Source organism: Calliphora vicina, chromosome 2 (assembly GCF_958450345.1).
Source record: "Calliphora vicina chromosome 2, idCalVici1.1, whole genome shotgun sequence".
NCBI classification, from domain to species: domain Eukaryota; kingdom Metazoa; phylum Arthropoda; class Insecta; order Diptera; family Calliphoridae; genus Calliphora; species Calliphora vicina.
The window spans coordinates 23,809,734-23,828,468 of NC_088781.1; the positions used below are offsets into that span (position 1 = coordinate 23,809,734).

Sequence of the window (18,735 nt, forward strand, 5' to 3'; positions counted from 1 at the left end):
ACTTAATTAAGTGCATTTAGCAAAAAAAATAATTTTTTATTATTTTCCGTATTTTTAATTTTATTTAAATAAAACAAACAAAAAACATGTTTATTTTTTTATTATTGTAATAAATAGTTTAAATATTAATTTATATGAAAAGAAAATATATATTTTACAATTAAAAAAAAGAAACAGAAAAAATTCTTATGAAAATGTCTTTTAATTTTTTTAACATTATTATTTTATTTAAATTGAAAATTTTACTGCCATAACTTGATAAGCCACAAAGTTAAAATATTGGAAAAATCGATTTCAAAGTTTAAAAAAAAAATTTCTAAAAAATATAGGAATTTTAAGACATTAAGCTTTACACTTTTAAGCCTAGAAAATAAATATATTAGCAATTAATTAGAAAATAATGATGACCTGTTGAACATTTTCTTTTCCAAAATGAGCTAATAATGCCAAATGATTACCACATTGATAGGTTTGTCATCATTAACTGATATTGAAACGAAATTTGTTAGTAACGATATTTAGCTTCACATAAAATTAGTAAAATCATATGGCTTATCATGTTATTGCAGTAAACCAAGGATCCGCGCTGGACTATAAATCGGGTGAGACACAACTTTCCAATTACTTCATTTTAAATACATTTTAACAGGTATTGTAACATGTGGCAGACCACAGTTTCATATCTGGCCACATATTCTGGGTGCATTCCGGCCAATGCTCGCTCCAATGAATGCGTTTGGTGCAGCTTACCTATGATGGTCTGATCAGATTTCAGCAGCTCATAATATATATGACTCTTTTGCTACCACCAAATACCGAGAATTACCTTAGCGCCATGGATATTTGGCTTTGGTATTGATTCGGCTTCAGATACGATATCTTATGCTTCGGGTTATTGTAATGGATCGATGTTTCATCGCAAGTAATGATTCGGTGCAAAATCTTCTTTCCAGGTCTCTCGGCCTTAATTCGTATTTCCTTGCTTTTGGATGAATCCTGTTGCTTGAAAACGTTTAGAAATTACTGCTTAAGTAGCTCCCAATGATTTTGCAGGTTCTTGTTGAGTTTTACAACAATATTCATGGATTAATGCCTCCAATTCTTGGTCTACTAACTTTTATGGCTGGCCTTGGCGATCAGGCCAGTTATAGGTTGTCTTAAAAGTTGACCTTTCATGATAAATACAAGTCATCACAGATTAAAGTCCTTTTCTCGATTGGTCCAATATATAAATAATGTTATTTTCTCGATTAGGCCACTATTTAAAGAACCTAGTTATTTTCAATTAAAAATTGATCGTAGATAAAGTTTAGTGATCTCAGATTAAGGTACTTTTCTCGATCGATTTTCTTTAGGCCACTATTTAAAGAATTTAGTTATTTTTAAATAGAAATTGATCGTAGATGAAGTTTAGTGATCTCAGATTAAGGTACTTTTCTCGATCGATTTTCTATAAAAATTTTTTTTTATAAATCTGCCCTAAAATACAAATTTTGTTAGAACTAAAAAATTATTATTTTTAGTTGTGTTAATTATGTGTTCAATTAACTTAAAACAATAAAATTGGTTTTATTTGATTTTAATTTGAAATTATAAAGAAATTCTAACTAAAACAAACTAACTAAGCTAAATAAATTGTTGAAACTAATAAAAATGGCTTATGTTGCAAAATATTTAACCTAAACAAATTAATAAATAATTAATTGTAGTTTAAACACAATTGAGTTAAAGTTTTAAAAAACAAAAGCCTTCAAAGTAGATAAAACAAACTGAAAAGAAAACAAAAAAATAGCTTCAAATACTAAAACTAAAAGATTAAACAAATTAATAATTAAAAAAACAAAACCAGCTGAAAATTACGTAAACATAGGCTAAAATTGCAAATAAATTTAAAAATTAAAAAAGAAAACAAAAACCTAAATAAAATTTAAAATTATTAAAGCCATTGCAATTATTATTGTTAAAAACATTTTTATAATTTTCTGATTTTATTTATTATTCTTTTTATTAATTTTCAGTTTTATATTTATAAATATTAACATAAAAATATTGTAAAATTGCTAAACATTTATTGATAACCCAATACCCAGTTAAATATTAAAAAAGTTATTAATATTTAAATAATATTAAACAAGTTTTTAATATAAATTTAAACAAAAAAAAAACAGTCGATTACTCATTGTAAAGCATTGCGTGAACATTTTTGTACAGTGTAATTTTTTATGAAGTCAAGTTTAACTTTAAAAATAAAAAACCAAATAAAAAAGAGGAAAATTCAAACAAAAAAAACTTAAAATAAAATTGTATAAATTTCTTAAGGAAACCAATGCATTATTTGGTTCAAAAAAAATAAAAAGTTTTACTTAAATAAAACAAAAAAATATTGAAAAATAAAATAAAAAAAAAATGTTTCAAAACAGGTAAATAAAAAATGATAAAATAAAACATTTAATTGAATAAAAATGAAAGGAAGTTTTATTTCATTGGTTACAAAAGATTAGGGATTTTAAATAGAAAACTAGTTAGAGCAATGAGGCAACAGATCATTTCTCGATTGAACCATTGCTTAAGAAACAGTCATTTTTAATTTTTTCAAATAAAGTTCGATCTTTGATGAATTGTACTCAAAAATATTAGAGATCACAAATAAAAATGAATTGAGGAGCCGCAGAACAAAAGGTACTTTTTCGAATTTTTTTACAAATTGATTTTTTGCTATTTTTATAATATTTGGGTTGAAATATTCTAAAAAAATCAATTTCCCAAAATTGTTAAATATTCAAAAAACTACTTTTTGTTCTGCAGCTCCTCAATTAATGATCAAATCACTTTCATTAACGTTCTCTTCTCAATTGGGGGCCGCTACTTAAGAACCTAAAACCAATTTAATTTTGTTCGAAAAAAATCAACTTTTAGATAGAATTACTGTTGATCACAGATTAGAGTCATTTTCTCGTCAATCGATCCCAGATGAATTTTAGTTTAAATTAACGTACTTTTCTCGATTGTACCTTTCTATAAGGAACTACAGCTGATTTAATGAATTTTAGTGATCACAGTCAATTAAATTTTGTTCACACACAAATCATTAGCGATCAGTGCTTACAGATTAACGTCCTTTTCTCTTACAAATAATAAAAATTTATAAATTCCTCAAGGAAACCAATGAATTGTTTGGTTAAAAAAAATACTTAAAAAATAAAAGGATTTTTTCTTAAATTTTAAGCTTTAATTTTAAAACATTTGTACAATATAAATTTATTCAGAGTATTTTTCATTGTTAGATATGACATTTTCCTATATTACTCTCAACATAGGGATTCCGAGCCAAAAGAACTACGAATCAGGACTATTTCGGAAGCTCAAAATAAATAGTATTCGGATGGGGCAAGGTCTGGACTATAAGGCGGGTGAAGTAAAACATCCCAACCACTTCATTCTAAATAGTTTTTTATAGGTATTGAAATGTACTGTTTCATGTTTGGCCGCATATTCTGTTAGTTTTTCGGCAAATGCTCGCTTTAAACGTATCATTTGTTCGTTCGTTACAGGTTTCCTGTGATGGTCTGGCCAGATTTCAGCAGCTTATAATAGATAGGAACCTTTTGTTCCCACCAAATACAGAGCATTACTTTAGCTCTATCGATATTTGGCTTTGGTGTAGATTCGGCTGTTCGGCCTTTTTAGTGTAATAGTAATTTTTCTAAATATTACTTAAAATAGTGCAGTAACAGGTCAGTTTTTAAATGTACCAACAAATTTGTTCACATTTAGATAAATACATTCCCATGGTGTTATCAGATGTGAAATACTTTTCCAACACTGAACAATATATGTGGTTTATGTCTTTACTAAACATAAAAATATTCACCATAGACTGTGCACAAACCATACTAGCCAGGACAACAACCATGTGTGGTATTTGTCCGTAGTTCATTACGACATAAATACAATTTTTCCTGTATGTACTCATATTGAAATTTCTATTTAAGTTCTTTTAAATAAAAATCGATACTGAACAATTTTAGTGAAAGCATTAGTGATTACAGATTAAGGTTTTTCCAAAAAAATAGTCTGTGTCGAAGGGCAACTATTTAAGAAACTACAGCCATTTGGGATCACTTTCATTAAAACATATGTAAGTGATCACAGATTTATGTCCTATTATCGAGTTATTTAAGAAATTACAGACAATTCAAGTTTTTTAAAATAAAATTTTATTTTTAATGAATGGGTGAATTCCAACCTTAAAAAGTCGAGCGATACTTAACGCAACCGTGTAAACATTGATAATGTTTCATATCGCAAAATGTATGAAAAAGTAAAAACAGGCAGTATGCTACGTTTTTTTTTTAAATTTTAACTACGCGTTTGCATGCTTTGTCTTGATAAAGATATGACTGCATTGCATACATACATTTTGGAATTCACCCAATTTTTGTCAAAAATATTGGAGATCACGGATATAATCCTGAACTTTTCTGAAGCAACATTTTTTCAAATGATAAATTTCTCGATGTCAAAAAAACTTAGTCGACATGCTGTTTTTATAAAAAATTTTACAAAACACTTTTTGTCGAGGCAATAAATTTTTCATAACATCTTTGTAAACAAACGTTAAATCGAGAAAACAAGATCGATCTGTGATGACTCATATTTCTGACCAAAAATTGTTTTTCATATGAAAAAAAAATCAAAAATTTAAACATGTAACAAGAAAAGGAGCTTTTTCTGTGTTCGCTCATATTTTTGAACAAAATCGATTTTTCGTATGAAAAAAATCAAAAATCTAAAATTCTTAATAACTTTGTAAATAAGTGTTTAATTGAAAAAAGGACATCAATCTGCGATCACTCATATTTCTGACCAAAATTGATATTTCATATGAAAAACTTCATAATCTAAAATCCTTATTAACTTTGTAAGCAAGCGTTTAATCGAGAAAAGGAACTCGATCTGTGATCACTCATATTTCGGATAAAAAATTGATTTTTTATATGAAAAGTCTCAAAAATCTAAAATCCTCATTAACATTGTAAACAAGCATTTAATCGAGAAATTGAGTTCGATCTGTGATCACTCATATTTCTTACCAAACATCGATTTTTCATATGGAAAAAACTCAATCGAGAAAAGTAGATCGATCTGTGATCATTCATATTACTGACAAAATATCAATTTTTCATATGAAAAACTTCATAAATCTAAATTCCTTAATAACTTTGTAAACAAGCGTTTCATCGAGAAAAGGAGATCGATCTGAGATCACTCATATTTCTAACCAAAAATTGATTTTTCATATGTAACACTTCTTAAATGTAAAATTCTTAATAACTTTGTAAATAAGCGTTTAATCGAGAAAAGGAGATCGATCTGTGATCACTCATTTTTCATATGAAAAAACTCAAAAATGTAAAATCCTTATTAACTTTTTAACAGGCGTTTAATCGAGAAAAGGAGATTGATCTGCAATCACACATATATCTGACCAAAAATAGATTTTTCATATGAAACACTTCTTGAATCTAAAATCCTTAATAACTTTGTAAATAAGCGTTTAATCCAGAAAAGGAGATCGATCTGTGATCACTCATAAAATATTCTCAGAAAATATTGAATTTTCATATGAAAAAACTCAAAAATCTAAAATCCTTATTAACTTTTTAATAAGCGTTTAATCGAGAAAAGTAGATCGTTCAGCGATCTCTCATATTTCTAACCAAAACTTTATTTTTCATATGAAAATCCTTAATGACTTTGTTAATGAGTGTTTAATCGAGAAAATGAAATCGATGTATGATCAATAATAATTCTGACCAAAATCGATTGGAGCACTATTTAAGAAACCACAGCCAATTAAAGTTATCTATATATAGAAAAATGAAATGTTCCATGTATGTAATGTGAGAACGGCTGGAACGATTTGGCTGATTTTTTTTTATTCGATTCGAAATTTTCAGGAGATGAAAAAAAAATTAAAAAACTCCGGGTAAAACTCGAAAATTCTTTTTTTTTTGTGAGTCCAGTCAACTGTAATAAAAAAGCTTCCTAAAGTATGCAGTGCAAATTTAGATATTTTATTTGCAAATAAATAAGAACAGGCTGGTTTGCTTGGGTTGGAGAAACTTGAAGAACTAACATTAGTAAATGCTACCGGGCGAAGCCGGGGCAATCAACTAGTTTGAAATAAAAATGATGAATTTTAGTCAATAATTGTAATGATCATTAAATAATCTTCTTTTATCGATTAGACCGTAATTTAGTGAACTACAGCTGATTTAATGAATTTTATTTTAAAGTATTATATTTGGATTAAAGTTCTGTTTTTCTATTATAACGAATTTTAGTTAGCAATATTTGTGATGACGTCTTTTTCTAAATTGATGCACAACATAAAAATTTATATTTTATATCTTGTATTGAATAATATAAGTGATCACAGATTGACGTCCTTTTGTTAAATGGGCCTCTATTTAGGAAACTACAGGAAATTTATAAAATTGTTTCATCTGTCTATTGATGACCCTTTAAGAATTTTAATCAAAGATATTAGAGATAATTTCAATTTAAATTTGTTCACAGAAAAATCTACTTTGAGTTTGAAATATCAGTGATCACAGTTCCTCTTGTTAAATGGGCCTCTATTTAAGAAACTGCAGGAAAAATTTAATTTGATCCTCGATGAATTTTAGTGATCACAGTCAATTGATTTAGTGATCAGTACTCACAGATTAAATTCCTTATAACTTAGACCGCTATTAAAGAAACTGCTGAAATCGTGTTTTGCCAAAGAAAGTTGATAATGCAAGTGATCACATATCCTTATCTCAGTTAATTTAAAATATTTCGTGACTTTCTTTAAAAAAAACACAGATCATAGACGTCCTCTTTTGGTTTAGGCCGTTAAGGATTTAGATAGCTTAATTAGCTTCGCTTAAACTTAATACTATTTATTTTTCGATTTAAAACTTTTATTGTTCTCATTAAAAATGCTAGTCATTAAATAATTTAATTTATTTTTAATTCATTCATGTTTTTAATACATTTTGTAACAAAATTTAACGCCGCCAACACGCACACATTTTTTTTTTGGCGTCATCAAAACCACACTTTCCTTTGTGCATAGATAACATTCTATAAATTAATAATTTTTGTAACACATTCACGGCTTTGTTTTTGCCAACACACGAAAAATATTTATTTATTTAAATTATAATAATAATTGTAATAACAATAAATGGTGTTGGTAATAGCTAAACAATGACAATTGAATGCAACATGCCCACAACAACAAAAAAAAAATAAAAACAATTTGAAATAATTTAACAACGACCAATTTACATGAACCGCAAGCAAAAGTTGAAAAAGTTTTATCATGAAATGTGTTTTTCAAAAAATTTGCACAAACATTTTAATGAACCCTAAATGTATGCAGCAGCAAATAAAATATCTATTGGTAGAGCAGCTAAATGTATGCTTTATTATTTAACACTTCATAATGGTAGTGGACAGTGGTGTGCAGAGTTGAGAATTGAAATTTTGGGTTTAATATTGTAATTAATTTATATCGAGGAATAGGAAAATGTAGAAATAATTCAAACAAAATGAAGGACTTCTGGAGTCTCTACTTCAATACTCAGTTAGGTTCTTTCGTGTTTAAATTTGATCTCCAAGAAAACAATTTTCTAAAAGCTAACTTTTCTTTTTAAGTTTGATCCAGTTACTCTTGCATTTTTATAGTTTACTAGTTGATCGCCCCGGCTTCGACCGGTAGCATTTACTAATGTTAGTTCTTCAAGTTTCTCCAACCCACGCACAGCAGCCTGTTCTTATTTATTTGCAAATAAAATATCTAAATTTGTACTGCATACTTTAGGGAGCTTTTTTATTACTATACTCACAAAAAAAGAATTTCCGAGTTTTACCCGGAATTTTTTTTCTTTACAAATCATCTCCTGAAAATTTCGAATCGAATAAAAAAGAAATCAGCCAAATCGCTCCAGCCGTTCTCACGTGATGACATTTCATACATGGACCATTTCATTTTTATATATGTAGATATTCAATTCCTTTTGAAGTAGTGCCTTTATTACTATATTCTGTTTAGGTGAGTTAATATCTAGTGCTGAATAATTGTACATACAATGCTTTGCAAACCACTGTGCCTTGTAAAACACCTTCTAAACATTTTGAATTTTACAATGAGTGTTCGTTTGGTTTTATAATTAAATAAAGTTTTAACGAATTTTAATTTAATTAGCAAAAAATAACATACACACACAATTGAGGTTAAATACTTGTTAAATAAAGCATTATTTAATAATAAAATAATAATTATGCAAATTAGTGTTTAAATTAAAAGTTTTACAAAGAGAGTTTTGTAAAAATTTAGAAAAATAGGGAAAACGTTTAATCAATTAAAAAAAATATGTACTTAAATTTAAACTCTTACCCCCATATTCATAAACAATGTTAATACCTTTCAATATAACTTGCAAGGGTTTGTCATTCCGTTTCTTTATATTCTGGATCATCATAGATAGCGTAAACGATATAGCCATTTCCATCTCCCTGTCTATCCGCCTGTCTATTGAAATTAAATTTCCAAAGTTTGTTTTATAAGAAATACCTTTCAATATTGTTAAGAAATTGTACTTGAATTCAAATATAACGATTTTAACGGCTGATTTAAAAGTAGCATAATGCTTTCAAATAGCAGTGCTGTAATAGCAAACTATAACATATCTGTGGGCATTATTAACATTGAATAAAAGCTTTCAGTTGACCATTGATCGTAAGTATGGCAACGCTGTTTGCTGCGACCGTATATTCGAATTCGAATATTCAGTTAAAGAACAATATAGAAAGTACACCACAGATGGCGTATGTATTAGAAAGCTCTAGACAGTTAAAGAGCAATCTAGAGTGCAGATGGCAGTGTTATAAATAGTGGCAGAGGTTGCAGTGGTTAGTGAGTTTATCAGAGATGCTTTTCGAATAAACATCAACTGAGTGCCATAAAGTGTGTTGTATTTTTCAAGTGAATTCGTGTACATTATAAAGTGTGTCTGTATTTCTGCGAATTTATAAACGTGTATAAAAAACCTTGAGTGACTATTTAGTTCTGTGGTTGTTGCACATCTATATATATAAAAATTAAATGGTCCATTTATGTAATGGCTGGAGCGATTTAGCTGATTTTTTATACCCTTCACCTTCGTGAGAAGGGTATATATAAGTTTGCCATTCCGTTTGTAATTTCTACATTTTTCATTTCCGACCCTATAAAGTATATATATTCTGGATCCTTATAGATAGCGGAGTCGATTGAAATCAATTTTCTGAAGACCCCAGATATCCAATAATTCTGTCAGACATGCTTTCGAAAAGTTTGCTATTTAAAATCAGCAAAATCGGTCCATAAATAACGTAGATATGAGCAAAAAACCGGGACAACCTCGATTTTTGACCTATTTTCGATCTATATATGGATTACTAAGTCATTAATATAGACAATATGGATATCTAATGATAGATATTTCAAAGTCCATTGCAACGATGTAGATAAGGCTATAGTAAGTTGGACCTACAATAGGTCAAAATCGGGAAAAATATTTTTTAACCCGAATTTTTTTTCATGAAAAAATTTGTTTGTCATAAATTTTTCTAAAAAAAAAAATTTAAATTTTTTTTTAAAAACATTTTGAAAAAACTTTTTTTTAAAAAAAATTAAAAACTTTTTCGAAAAAAAAAATTTTGAAAAACAATTAAAATAAAAAATTAATTAAATTAATTTTGTTTACCTAAAAATATTTAAACAAATTTATTTTAAAGTATAATTTGGTGAAGGGTATATAAGATTCGGCACAGCCGAATATAGATCTCTTACTTGTTTTTATTCGATTCGAAATTTTCAGGAGATGGTTTGTAAAGAAATAAAAATCAAAAATTCCGGGTAAAACTCGGAATTTTTTTTTTCTGAGTCCAGTCAACTTTAATTAAAAAAGCACCCTAAAGTATGCTGCACAAATTTAAATATTTTATTTGCTAATAAATAAAAACAGGCAGGTGTATGTGGGTTGGAGATACTTGAAGAACTAAATTAGTAAATGCTACCGGGCGAAGCCTGGCGGGTCAACTAGTTTTAAATAAATAAAGAGTTGTTACAAGTTTTAAACTACTAAACGGCTTTTATTTGCAATCAAAAGTATCCGGTTTATTTAAAGGAAATAAACAAACGTTTTGAAAATGTTAAAACGTAACAATATATATTCTATAGAGGATCTCTTTGGAAAGGATCGTTATCCTATTTGTTTCATTACCAAATCAGAACTTGGCTACTAGTGTGTGAAAATACCGAAATACAGTTTTCAAATATATCTATTAAATACAAACAAAATATCTCTTTGCCTGCATTCGTACCTAAATTAGTTGTTTCTTTATCTTATTTTGTTCTATTTTCCCCCCTTAAACTCTTAAACAACACATTAAGTTGAAACATTTCAGAATTTTTAAAATGTTGGTAGGCCTTTAAACTAAGTTTTGAGAGCATAAATTCTTTCTTTTTGTTTTTAGTTTTTGTCGCTGTCATTATTGCAACAAATGGTTGCTTCTTCCTCCAATACATACATTTAACAAATGTTTATAGTTTTGCGTATCATAGTCTTTCGGTATGTTTCCTTTTCAACTCGAAAGTTAAAGTTGTTGACTGAAACTGAAACTTTGGTGTACAACAATTTTATGTCACATCTGTTGTTTGTTTAAATATAAATCACAAACTTTAATCTAGTACTACTTGCAACATAAAGTTGATTGTGTGCACCATATGCACTCGTGTGTAGCTTGTTGTGTTGGTAGCTAAATAAAATATTTATATAAAGAGTATTTGTTTATTTGTTTTAAATTAGAGGGAAATTATTTTAAAAGCCTGACTGCAAATGTGAATTGTAGAGGATGGAAAATACTGGAAATTATTTGCGTTCTTCATAACAGTTTCAAATCTAACTATGAGTACATATATTTATTCTTAAGTCCAGTGCTGTAGAGAACCTCACCAAAAAAGATAAAGTGCCTCAAAGGATGTCAAAAAGCCTAATTGTTTCGAGTATGATAAAAAATTACAATCTTAGTTAACATATATTGAAAAATCTGATAAGACCTAACTGTGACTTGAAGCCAATGATTAAATAATTTAAACAATTTGTATAAAATAATGATTAAACTTTGTCTCAATTCATGTATAGTTTTCTATATAGACTCAACACTAATTTGAAGTCCAACTAGATTTTGATGACCGACTAATGATATACAGAAAGCAAAGAGATGTCTATACTTCAAAACATCCTGGAGACAAAGTATGATCAAGTATGATATTATAAATTTATGGAACACAATTTTATTCGGCTGGCGTCGCATTAACTTTTCCTGTCAATTTCCTAAGACTTTGTTGACGATTTTGGTTATATCTCGCGAATAGGTCTTTAACAGTAGCCTTCAAGAAAAAGTCTAAAGGGGTCAAATAGCACGATTACCTAGCCTAATGGGCAACAGACCGATTGTTTGATGACATGGTGAGCCATCCTGCTGAATCCAAAGGTTTTCCAAGTTCATATCTTCCCATAAAAAATCAGTAATCAAAACAATTTTATAATTCGTGCCATCTACAAGACAAAAGATACTTGGCAGAAATTAGCACCGTTCGTTCTGATATTAGCAGTTCATCATATGACTAGCGACCTATAACTCCAAATATGTTATTGTCACTGTGCGTCCCTATGCTACACACATTCGCAACGACCAAGAGCCAAGCACACCACCCAATCCAAGACATTTCTCAAGGCAAGCCAACCAACATCGCCATTAAAGGACTCTGTTGATTCAGCAACAGCATCTAGTAAGATTGGTTGTCCAATCCTCTTCCTGGTTTTTATTTTAACCATAACCACAGCGTACTCACCGAAGTGAGCTCACTAATAGCCAGTCAGGACAAAGTCCTGGGAGCTACTGATTCCCGCTGTTCCAGATTTAGATGTGTTAAATCCATGATTTGATGTTTTGAAACTATACAAAATTTAGACACTACTAAAGTTACCTTTACAGCATTGATATTTTCATTTGAATGGAACAACTGATGTAGGATAGCTAATCGCTTGAATAAATTTAATAAGTTTTAATGACTTAGAAGACCTTAAACTTGTTTTAGGAATTAAACATATATGGGATCGTAATTTCGGACGAGTGAAGTTGAAACTCCTGAAATGACAATGCTGGAAGAACTTATATATTTTAACTAATCGTGTGCAGATTCTGGCAAGCTTCTTAAATAAATAAATTTGATGGTTTTTTGAAGATTCGGATACTTCAAACTGGTTTCTTAAATTAAAATCAGATAAGAAATGGCGTAAAGTTTGCTTATCAAACCATTTCATGACATTTTAATCGAGTGATATTGAATCTCCTGACAAAAATGACAAAACTATATTAAACTGCAATGATTTATATAAATGAGTCAGTTGACATTGATGCTTCTGAATGATTGATGATCTCAAAAAAATTACCTGCTAAAAACACAACTGCATTTCAAAGTCTAACTACTTAGACTAGTTAAATACAAAGGCTACAAATTTCCTAAAACGATTTAAATGGGCGTTGAAACCAAAGAATTAGATAACCTATCTATAGTTCCTAGGAATTGGAGAATTAAGAAGGCATAACAACTCAACTTTGCTTACGGCGAAAGATGTCGAAACTCTTGGATCCTCTGAAATTACCTTATAATTCCAAAGAATTTGTTGACAATATTGAATGATATTACACTACTGTGCATTGGTATTTAGTATGAAGAACTGACCATATTTGAATTTAATGGAGACACTGAGTGTTGAAAAAAGCTATTACCAAACATAACATCTCTAAGAGCCCGACGAATTAGAAAACGAAAGAAAAAATATGTTCAACAAAGTAAACTAGAAAGAATTTGTAACGACTTCGATTCTGAAGGACGGAAACATACTAAGTGAAGATAGTGCAATACTAAAGAGTTGGCAGGAATATTTTACGGCTTTGTTAAATGTGGCAGAGCAGCCCGTCGATTTAGCCGGCGAAATAAATTTGCAAAGAGATTCATCATCAACCTATGCACTGCTCTCAACACAAGAAGTTGAATTGGCGAATTCGTAAATCAAGAACAACAAAGCCACTGGTGATGATGGCCTAGTCATAGAACATAGAAAAGGGTAAAAAAATGAGCTGTGAATAACATTGCTGAATAATCCATAAAAAATTATATCAACCGTTATTAACATCTTATTATTAACATACTTACAGAAGTATAAGAGAACATTATACGTGGATACCAGTACGGATTTAGGCCACATCGATCCACTGTTGATCAAATTTTTCTGTTAAGACAGACAATGGAGAAGGGGCATGAATGCAAGACAGATGACTTCAAACTGGCTTTCGACTCGATAAACCGAAAAACTCTAGGACCAATTTTACTATAACTTTAGGTGTAAAACAAGGTGATGCCCTATCAACAAGCATCTTTAATTAACAATATCATCTCTAGATAGAGGAGGACATTGTCTCTAATAGCGCATAGTGTTCGAGAGCTGTCAGAAAGCTTCACTGTCCTAGAAGCAGAAACAAAAAAAAACTTGTATACGTTCGAAAAAATAAACAGCTTTAAATACCTAGGTGCTTTAATTAACAGTAACAATGACATGCACCTCACTATAAACAACCGCATTCAAGCTGCCCATAAGGTATTCTATACCCACATCAAACTATTTAAGTCGAAGCTGATACCACGAGCATTCGAAAGATATTTTATTGTGCTGCCAGAAGAACTTCTGCAAGTATTTACTGAAGTGTTTCCACTCAAACCGAAACTTGCGGAAGTCTGCTTCCAGAAGTAGTTTGTAGAAGTTATTACTACGAACTTGCTGCAAGAAATTGAAGACGTGTTTACACACAATGTTATTACAGCTTGCAGTATAGTTTGCGTTCTTTCTTGCTTTACTTCTTGACCAAACTGCGTTCGGAAGCAGGGCTGTCAGATGTGGCAATTTCTCGCCAAACATGGCGATTTTTCATTGCCTTTGGCGACCAAAATTTCCAATTGGCGACATGGCGATTTTTTGGCGATTTACAAACTAGTTGGCGATTTATTTGGCGATTTTTAACAAATTATTTGTTTTTCTTGCAATAATTTCTTTGATATTTATTAACCCAATAATTAATAATTAAAATTAATCACGTATTATCTGATCATATGGATGCATATAGCATACACGATCAAATAGTTTGAACAATATTATTTTTTTCTTCTAAAATATTTAAGCCTTCATTTTTAAATAATAATGGAAATATTGATAACTTAATATGCTCATTAAAATTGGCTATTGGTTCGCCGGGTTCTTTTCTGCCATTGGAATCTATCGATTTTGGCACAGAATTTGGAACGGAATTACAAAATATAAAAATGGAGGAATATGATGTAGAAATTTTAAAAGAAAATTGTTTTTTGTACTTAAAAAACTTTAAAAGAAATGCTTAAACAGTTACCAAAAAATATAACTCTTTTTAAAGTATATAATGAATTTTCAATATTAAAATGTGGAAATTTTCGGTAGTTCAAAATTCATTAACTTTATTTAAATCCAAAAGTATCTGCAGGGGAATATGCATTGTATGGTCAAAATTAGCATATATCAATTAAACTTAGATCTTTAAAGGTGAAATTTCAACAAATTTGTTAGATTTTTGGCCACAAGTTTACAATTATTGCGATGCAGCTGGAATTGTTACCAACCAGCAACGCTTACGTAATAAAATTCAATAAGAACTTTTAGATTCATTGATAAGAACAATAAGTTATTGGTATGAATGTTAATAAATTGTGTTGCAATTGATTTCAGCCTCCAGATAAAATGCAGTGATAATGAAACTGCAATTAATTTTTGAAAAAAAAACTTTTGATATCAATTTAATATAAATAACTAAAGCAATAGATTTAAACCGAAATAAATTGACTTTATAATTCATAAAATATGTATGTTGAATTTCAAAAAAATTATTTTGGCGACTTTTGGCGATTTTACGTTTAGCTTTTGGCGATGGAGGTAAAAAAAATCTGACAACCCTGTTCGGAGGTTGTGCATTTTTCTTTTGACCTCTACTTCGGTCGAGTCTATAACATTGGCTAATGCCTTTAAAGTGTTTTGTTTTTTAATTTTATTATTATAGTCTTTTGAGGACTTTCTTGTTTTTCCATTACCAAAGATGTTTTTTCACTACTCCAAACGATTTTTTTGTTGTTCATTTTTATAAATTTGGAAAAGAACTCAAAAAAAAAAAAATACAAAACCAAACTGAAAACAGAAGAGATACCATAAACAGATTTCCCGACGTATACCCGACTTCTTCTGCAAGTCTTCGAAACACTTGCAGTTCACAGCAAGTCGTTAAAGTTACATCCAGTAAGCTACAAATACGCGTTTCCACATAATTGCCGCAAGTAACTTCGGCAAGCTGTGACTTCTGGAAGTCGACTTCTAATACATGTTTACACGACTAAAACTTCTGGAAGCAACTTCCGAAAGAAAACTTGGTAGCGGACACAAGAATCGTTGAAAGGAAACATATAAGAAGAATATATGGCCCAAAACGTGAGGATTCCTTAGAAGAAGCGACAATATAATCGAAGATGTGGTAAAATTTATAAAGACAAAAAGATTAAGCTGGGCAGTGTACACTAGAGTGCTCCAAAAAAATAAAATTGCGAATTTTGACCGCCCCCCCCCCCCTCTAGTAGGTAATTTCCAGGTAATTTTAAATATAGTCTGAAAGTTTTACTAAAATCGGAAAACTTTAACCCTTAAATCGTGAAGGTCAAATGTAAATTTTTTCAATATTTGGAATTTCTCATGGAAAGATAGCGAAATATTATATATTTTTGGGCCGATTTTGATGAAACTTAAGAAAAATATAAAATTAAGTCTAGTATTCACAATAACAGTACAAAAATGGAATTAACCCTTAATAGCACTTGGGGTCCAAATGACCCTCAACTTTTAAAATCACGAAAAACACATTCATTTTGACCCCAAGTACTCTTAAGGGTTAATTTCCATTTTTGTACTGTTATTGTGAATACTAGACTTCATTTTATATTTTTCGTAAGTTTCATCAAAATCGGCCCAAAAATATATAATATTTCGCTATCTTTCCATGAGAAATTCCAAATATTGAAAAAATTGACCTTTGACCTTCACGATTTAAGGGTTAAAGTTTTCCGATTTTAGTAAAACTTTCAGACTATATTTAAAATTACCTGGATTATATTATTCTGAATAGCTTTTACTTAAAAATCATTACAGTAAGGAAATTCTGGTCATTCCCCAAAATATGGCCAAAAAATTAGTTTTTCTCGAAAATCACAAAATTTATATCGCAGGTACGGAAAAACTATAGGAGGTATTGACATACTTTTTTCACATTTTTATTCCCTATTATGTTGTCAATAAATCCCCATGTGATGATCAAAAAATTCTGAAATTTGTTTAACAAAATTTTTAAAAATTTGAAATTGGAGTTTTGAAACTGCCGTTAAAAAAATTTAATTTTTTTGGTCATACCTGCGAATAGGTTAACGGTATCCTACGAGGACAAAAACTCATATACAAGTAAATATGGATATATTTTAAGTAAAAATAAGCTTTTATTTTAATATTTCTCAAAATATGTTAATTTTGTTCATAAATTTCTTGTTCTAGTGGCCTGAGACACGTTAATGGCCTGGCGATTTTTTAATAACTTTAACATTTTTTCAAAAATTTTTGTCTTTTATATCCTATTATAACGACAATTACGTACACATTTCGATTCTTTTAAATTAAATTGTAAAAGTCATTATTTAATGGCAAAATTTTTACAAAAACTGAAAAAATTGCATATTTTCCCTTTGTAAATGCACCTCAAAACTTCAGCGTAGTTTTGCCACCAGTTAACGGTATCCTATCATCCTAATATTTTACACAATGTGTTTCTACAATACATAGAACAATTCTAGAGGGGGACGGCCTGTTCCTAGAAAGTTTTTTTCGTCCATACAATCTTGGAGCACTCTAGTGTACACGTAGCTAGAAAGAGCTCAACAAAGAATAATAAATGCTACTCCATACAGAACCAGACCCTGCCCAAGACAGATCCCATTGGAAGAAGAAAGTGAACGAGGTTAAGGCCCACACCCGGCTATAGCCCGAAAAGATGATGATGATGATTTGTTTTTATCATATTTCTATTCAAAATATAAATGTGTTTATTATTAAAAATGCAAGGTTATCCATTCTTCTATCTCTATCTGCAACTATTTAATCAATCTCAATTGCATGTATCACATGGTGACCATAAATTAACAAATACGAGTATATCCGCACCTCATTACAGATAAACAACAATTGATTGGTTGATATTAACAAAAAAGTAAATAAATAAATAATAAATTAATAACATGATTCTATTTAATTCTATTTAAATTTTAATATAATTTATTTATTTGTATTTTATTGGATTTATGCAAGTAAGTAAGTAAGTAGTGTGTATTTAATTGTTTATTTTCTATCCACGATTGCGTATAAATGAATGATGATTTAATTGCATGTTGCGGATGCAACACACGGCGTATGATTGTTATTTAATTGTTTACACACTGTGCACAGTATATGGCCCATGTACATACATATGTATGTTTGTATGAATGACACTTAATTACTACCATATTTCTGATGAAAATATGAAAAGAAGGTAATCGAAATATTATTAACCAAATAGTAATATAAAATTAAAATTAATTTATTGTAATTGATTTGAAAGTTGTAAAAAAAGGAGGAGTGTGAAGGGAGAAAAAATCAAAATTATGTAAGTAGATACAGTTTAAATTATATGTAAGCTTATGCAATTCATTACATATTATGTAATTTCATAGAAAAATGTACAAATAAATGCTAGTATTAAAATTCACTTAAATTCTGTGATATATAAGAGGATGTATGTAGATTTTACTGAACAATATTATTGAAAAAATAAACAGAATTTCACATGAATGAAAAAAAAAATAAAATAAAATACCAAACCAAATGATCATATAACAACGACAGTAATAATAATGATAATGTGGATGATGCTGATGTCAGTGATGCCTGTACCGCTACAGCTACAGCTACTGCTGATGCTGCTGGTGATGATGAGGATGATAATTGGGCGTTTACAATGTCTGACCGCAATGTGTTGCAATTTATTTTTTGATGTTGCCGATTAATTCTTAACAGTGGCACATGATGGGACGTCATAATAAACCAATACCGATACAAATATACATACACTAGCCTGTTCACCACACACTCACATGTTTAAGTATATATTTTCTGATATGTATATGAAACTGTAAGCATTCTCATATCAAATACAATTTCCACAGATAAAATGTATTTGACATGTGGCAAGAGAAGGACAATAACAAAAAAAATTAAAGTAAAAAAATATATAGTTAAACAGGACAGGAAACCTACCAGGCATATACTCGCTTGACAGGCCTGACTATTTGTTTATGTAAGTATGAGTGTCTACTGAGTGCTTTTGTATGTGTGATTATCTGTGTGTGTATAAATGTATTTATTGGTTTTCACTCTGCCACATGCGGTTTTTAAAACCTTAAAATCCCCTGCATCGGTT

The 18,735-nt window shown here is 29.5% G+C and overlaps 1 protein-coding gene across 1 annotated transcript; it reads left to right on the top strand.

The window, feature by feature from the left end:
- The first annotated feature begins 8,469 nt into the window (after positions 1 to 8,469).
- LOC135950355 (probable DNA-directed RNA polymerase subunit delta) lies at positions 8,470 to 18,309 on the top strand. The gene is made up of 3 exons (XM_065499902.1): positions 8,470 to 8,544; positions 13,000 to 13,175; positions 18,162 to 18,309. The coding sequence occupies exons 1-3, from the start codon at positions 8,470 to 8,472 to the stop codon at positions 18,307 to 18,309; spliced, it is 399 nt and encodes a 132-aa protein (XP_065355974.1).
- The last annotated feature ends 426 nt before the right edge of the window (positions 18,310 to 18,735 follow it).